This window comes from Aplysia californica, unplaced genomic scaffold, assembly GCF_000002075.1.
Source record: "Aplysia californica isolate F4 #8 unplaced genomic scaffold, AplCal3.0 scaffold00487, whole genome shotgun sequence".
NCBI lineage: Eukaryota > Metazoa > Mollusca > Gastropoda > Aplysiida > Aplysiidae > Aplysia > Aplysia californica.
In genome coordinates this window covers 241,269-246,595 of record NW_004797757.1, presented here as the reverse complement: position 1 = coordinate 246,595, position 5,327 = coordinate 241,269, and the positions used below count along the sequence as shown (strand labels likewise).

At 43.5% G+C, this 5,327-nt stretch overlaps 1 protein-coding gene across 1 annotated transcript in view; it reads left to right on the top strand.

The window, feature by feature from the left end:
- LOC101858209 (ATP-dependent translocase ABCB1) overlaps window positions 1-5,327 on the top strand; it is a gene marked incomplete in the record, with an annotated part of 52,603 nt that overhangs the window by 26,051 nt on the left and 21,225 nt on the right. Inside the window, 5 exon segments of the mRNA XM_013086635.2 lie at window positions 207-378; window positions 1,121-1,345; window positions 2,411-2,536; window positions 3,304-3,507; window positions 4,685-4,855. Coding sequence (XP_012942089.1) covers window positions 207-378; window positions 1,121-1,345; window positions 2,411-2,536; window positions 3,304-3,507; window positions 4,685-4,855 — 898 coding nt within the window.

The following is a 5,327-nucleotide window of genomic DNA, read 5'->3' as shown; positions in this document are numbered from 1 at the left end:
GGGGTTTACTCCGGTGGGATTTGCTTGTTCTTTCCTATTAAATGCCCATTGTCTTTATCTCTCCGTCTTTTATTCGTATGTTACTCTCTAGTAAAACCTGTAATTTTGGCACTTATATAATCTATTTGTGTTGCAATTGCCCTTAACCTCTCGCTGAAACAAAACCCAGAGAACTTAGTTTTGAACGGCGAAGACTCCATTCGCAGGTACGAAAGATGCTTGGGAGACGCTGTCAAAGTGGCCTCGAAGAAAGGTCTTGCAGTTGGACTTGGGCAGTCAGCATTATTTTTTACTCTTTACGTGAATCTTGCAGTAGCCATGTGGGTCGGCACTGTGTTGATTCAGGAGGAAAACCTCAGCCCTGGACGTATTCTTCCGGTAAGCTGTCTTCAACTTTGAGCAAGCATAAGTCATACCCGATGAACACTGCTAATCGAATTCCGTCTAATTGAGTCGGGGGACGGGAGGAGGGGTGGGGATTGTTTCTTAGCGGATTTGATCAAATTGTGCTAAAACATTTTTGCCCCTCTATGGAGGAAAATCTGTCTAGGCCTAATTCAATTTGACTGAATTCGATTGGCAGCGTGCACGGAGTGTGACAATTAGTTAAAACTGAAGGTCTAGCCGTGTTGTCTATAGATACTGAAATTCGCTGAAACCAGTTTAGTGAGTTTACATTTTGAATGATTTACCCATTTACGTACCCATCTACCTATCCATCCACCCATTCATCGATTCACCATCAGTCCAACCATCCATCCACTCACCCATCCATCCATTCATCCGTTCACCCCTCCACTCACCCATCCATCCACATATTTATCCACCTTCCATTCACCTAGCCACCCACAAGTTATATACATCCGCCCACCTATCTATTGTTCTTTCCATCAATCCATGCGTCTATATTATCCATCCACCAGTCTACGCACCGATCCAACCACCCGCCCAACCTCCCATCCATCCATCCTTCTATCCACCCAACCACCCTCCAAACGATCTACCCATCCATCAATCTAGCCACCCAACCACCCAACGATCCATCCATTGACCCACCCAAACAACCACCCGTCCATACATCCGTTAGTCAATCCACCTGCCCATCCTTCTATCTATCCAGGTATTCTTAGGTATGGTGATCGGCTCCGTAGCTATGGGCAATGCCTTGAACAACCTGGAGAGTTTCGCGAACGCTCGTGGCGCCGCAGGCAAAGTGTTTGACATCATGGCCCGACAACCCATGATCGACATCGGTTCACAGAAGGGTCTCAAGCCACAGACACTTCAGGGTCACGTGAGGTTCCACAACGTCAAGTTTGCCTACCCTGCCCGGCCCGACTCCGTGGTGAGTCGCCCGCTGCTTGACAGCCGTTATATTCTGTCCTTCTCTCCCCCCCCTCATCCTCTCTCTCTGTCTCTGTCTCTATCTATCTGTCTCTCTATCTCTCTCTCTCTGTGTCACTCTCTCTCTCTCTCTCTCTGCCTCCATTTTGTCTCTTGTCACTCTAAAGTGCCTGTCTAATACTATGAATGGCTGCAACTTATCTGAATGCTTGTATGTAGATTGCTGTTTTCGAAAGGTGAAGCGCACACCGTTATCTCAGATCGTATCATACTGGACTTCTCACTTGGGTGAAGTGAGGAATATTCGAGTAAAGTTCCTTTCCTATGGACACAACGTTGGACCCGAAACTCGAACCCCCGAATCTGCAATCTCACGATTCCGATTCCAGAAGCCTAACCACTAGAGACACCACTGTTAATAAGAAAGTACACTCCTGTCTATCTTTGTGGTCTCCGCGTTAGACTTGGTAAAAAGTAAAGCACGGTCGAAAATTTCTAAGACAGCCACCCATTGTCGTGGAAGAAGTGGCCTCAGACAGGCAGTCTTACATGGTGCTTTGTCATTATAATCGACCAAAAAAAAAATGCAAGGGGGAAAATTGGAAGTGGTCGTTTTTACAGGTGCTTGTCTTATACAGGTGGCAGTTAAAGCATATTCGTGGGTGGTTGGCGGGTGCTCTGGTGGTGTTTGTTCTTTCTTTCCTATCAAACATCTATCGTCCTGATCTCTCCTCCTTCTTTTTTATATTTGTTACTCTCTTGTAACACCTCTAATCTTTGGCACTTATATGACCTTATTGTGTTGCAAGTGCCGTAAAACTCTTACAAAAACTTTTTAAAAAAGCATATTCGATGGTACATCCCTCCCCCTCCCCTAGTGTCATTGGACATCACAGCCTGGAGTTTCCTGTTGCTGAACAACAGCTGCAACCTCACCGCATTCCCCACCTCACAGTGACCCCAGATGTTGCACACTAGGTCCAGCACTTTGAAATGGCCGCAGAAGGGGGTGGGGTGGTAATTTTATTATTAAAAAAAAATCTTATCCCTTTGTTCTGACCCACAGGTACTGGCAGGCTTAAACCTTGAAGTGCGACCAGGGCAGAATGTTGCTCTGGTGGGCCCCAGTGGTTGTGGCAAGTCCACTACAGTACAGCTCATCCAACGCTTCTACGACGTTCTGGATGGCCAGGTTGGTAGCTAGCTCCGATGTGGATGAAAAAAACCCCCCAAACAAAAACGAACCCGACCCCAAATGATAGTTAAGTTTTAAGATTTGTTTGTTTTGAAGCGTTCTTAAACATTTCGGCACCCTAGAATTACAAAGCCCTCTCTGACATTTCTGGCCGTTTCGAATTACTAAGACCATGCTATCATAAACCAAATATTCTGTCTGTTCTATCAAAGTTGCAGGATGGATCGGAAAAGTTTGACATCTTGTGAAACTTGAAATTTTTAAAGTCAAATTTATCAAAACTTGGTACAGAGCAGATAGAACCTTTTAATTTGTAGCGATTTGTTAACAAAAATATCCTCTGTCGTCACGGTAAGGTAAACGTGTGTTTACAATTGTGTGACAAAAGTCCTAGGTTTAGATAGTGCAGTGAAGTTCCGGTCGTTTAATATTTTGAAATTCTGTAATATAAAATGTTACTACATTATTCTTTTAAAGTGTGATGAACTGACGAATATCACATACATCATCATTATAATGAAGTGCCCATTTAAGTAATTTCTTCATTTCACTATGTTTTCTTCAAAGATGTTAACATTACACTGGTCTGGAGCAAACTTGAGAATGGACAAACTTATCTTAACTGATACCATGGATCTGAGAAGTCTCCCCCATTCACACAACCTTTTGTGGTAATGTTATGCAACGGTTTGCTATGCCCCAATGCAGTTCGAAATGAGAGCTATATATATTATATTACTTTTCCGTATTTTCTTTTTCCTTAGGTCACAATTGACGGACACAACATCAAAGACATAAACCTGGCTTGGCTGCGTGGCCAGATCGGTGTGGTCAGCCAGGAACCGGTCCTCTTTGACGCAACCATTGGAGAAAATATTCGCTTTGGACATCTGAGCGCAACACAGAAGGAAATAGAACAAGCTGCGATAGATGCGAATGTGCATGACTTCATTTCGACGCTACCTGAGGTACTGCTTCTTCTACTTTTTTTTACGCGCTAGCGTTAACCCAAATTCGCAACCGCGACGGATAAACTGGCTCAGAAAGTATCATGTAAAGTTATGATATGGACGGTCTTGGTTCCAACCCCTAATGCAACGATTTTGATCTTGGGTTGTTAGGGAATTCACAAGGTTCTTCACTTACATTATTATCATTGTGGCTGGGCCTGATCGAACACAGGCATAAAATTGAAATTCGGAAGTACGGCATGTCGATTATCGGATGATAATAATAGGTAGCATTTGTACAGCGTAAGTTCCCTCTCAACAGCAAACTCTATGTGTTTTACAATCTATATTTATTGGACTGCTACACGGTTGGTCATGATTCATATTTTCAAAATTGGGCGTTCTTGAATTTTTGTTGTTTAATAAGTAAGAGGTGATTGGTAGCCTCTCAGACTGGCCTTTGCAGAGATGGGAATTAAACCGATGTGGTGACCTTTTATTAAACGTAATATGTTGATACAGGAGTTTAATCAATATTGTAACACCCACTCACTCACTCTCTCATTCACTTGCTCACTCATTCCCTAACTCACTCACTCACAGACTGAATCACTGACTGAATCACAAACCGAATCACTAACTGACTGACTGACTCGTTGACTGACTGACTCATCCACTCCCCCCCCTCTCTCTCTCTCTCTCTCTCGCTCTCTCTCTCTCTCTCTCTCTAACACAATGTTTTGGCGTTTCAACGCACATACGCATACTCACCATCTTCCACACACCCTCTCTTCCCCACACTTATCCACACATACATACATAATTCATAATATGCCTTGCTCCCACATACAGGCCAACAGTAACACGCATGTGCTATACATTAACATATAATTGCTGATAAAATAATGTTTAAGCTGTATAGGTACAAAATCAATATTTTCGTGCAATTAAGCAGGGGTGTGCAAAAGTAGGTCAAGAACAACAATATTTTATGGATAAAATTGAACAAACAAATGAAAATTATAAATGTATGTAAGAACACACACAGCCTTATCTTTTTATTCCTCAGATACTTAAACTCCTTGCTGTTGATATTCACGCGTTTCTCTACCATTATTAATGGATTAAGTATCATATTAATGGTGTGATACTTACTTTTTATCAACTTTTGCCCCCCCCCCCCCCCGTATTTTAGGGCTACGACACGCGGATTGGGGAAAGGGGAGCACAGCTGAGTGGAGGACAGAAGCAAAGAATCGCCATCGCCAGAGCCTTGTTGCGGAACCCCAAGATCTTGTTGATGGACGAGGCCACGTCAGCGCTAGACCACGAGAGCGAGGCCGTCGTGCAGAGTGCACTGGACAAGGTCAGTCCATAAAGACTTGAAGGGGTGCCCTAGTTGTTATCGCTCCACGATGTTCTTTGTCCACCCATAGCCATTTTGCCCCCACATCTTGGCTTCGAGTATTTAATTCATAATGGTTTAGTTGCTTTCTAAACAATTGTATTTTCTCACTTTCCATTTTGTTGAGCAGGGGTTACGTGAATGTGTTTGAGTGTATCGAGCTTTGTGTCTGAGAGCACGTTATTATCGCGGTATAGGTAAAAGTAAAGTATAGCCCCTCCCCATGTCTTCGCTCATCACAACGATCACAGCCCGCTATTAACTGTTCCAGTAAGGTAAACCCATACTACTGTGACACCCGCAGCCCAACCCCCTCTGCCCCCACAGTGAGGCTGAATGTTGCACCTTAGGTCAAGCATTTTCCAATGGGGGTTGTTACACTCAACGCTATTATTTTTATTAGAATCTATGTATGCATTACTCAGCTTTTGAA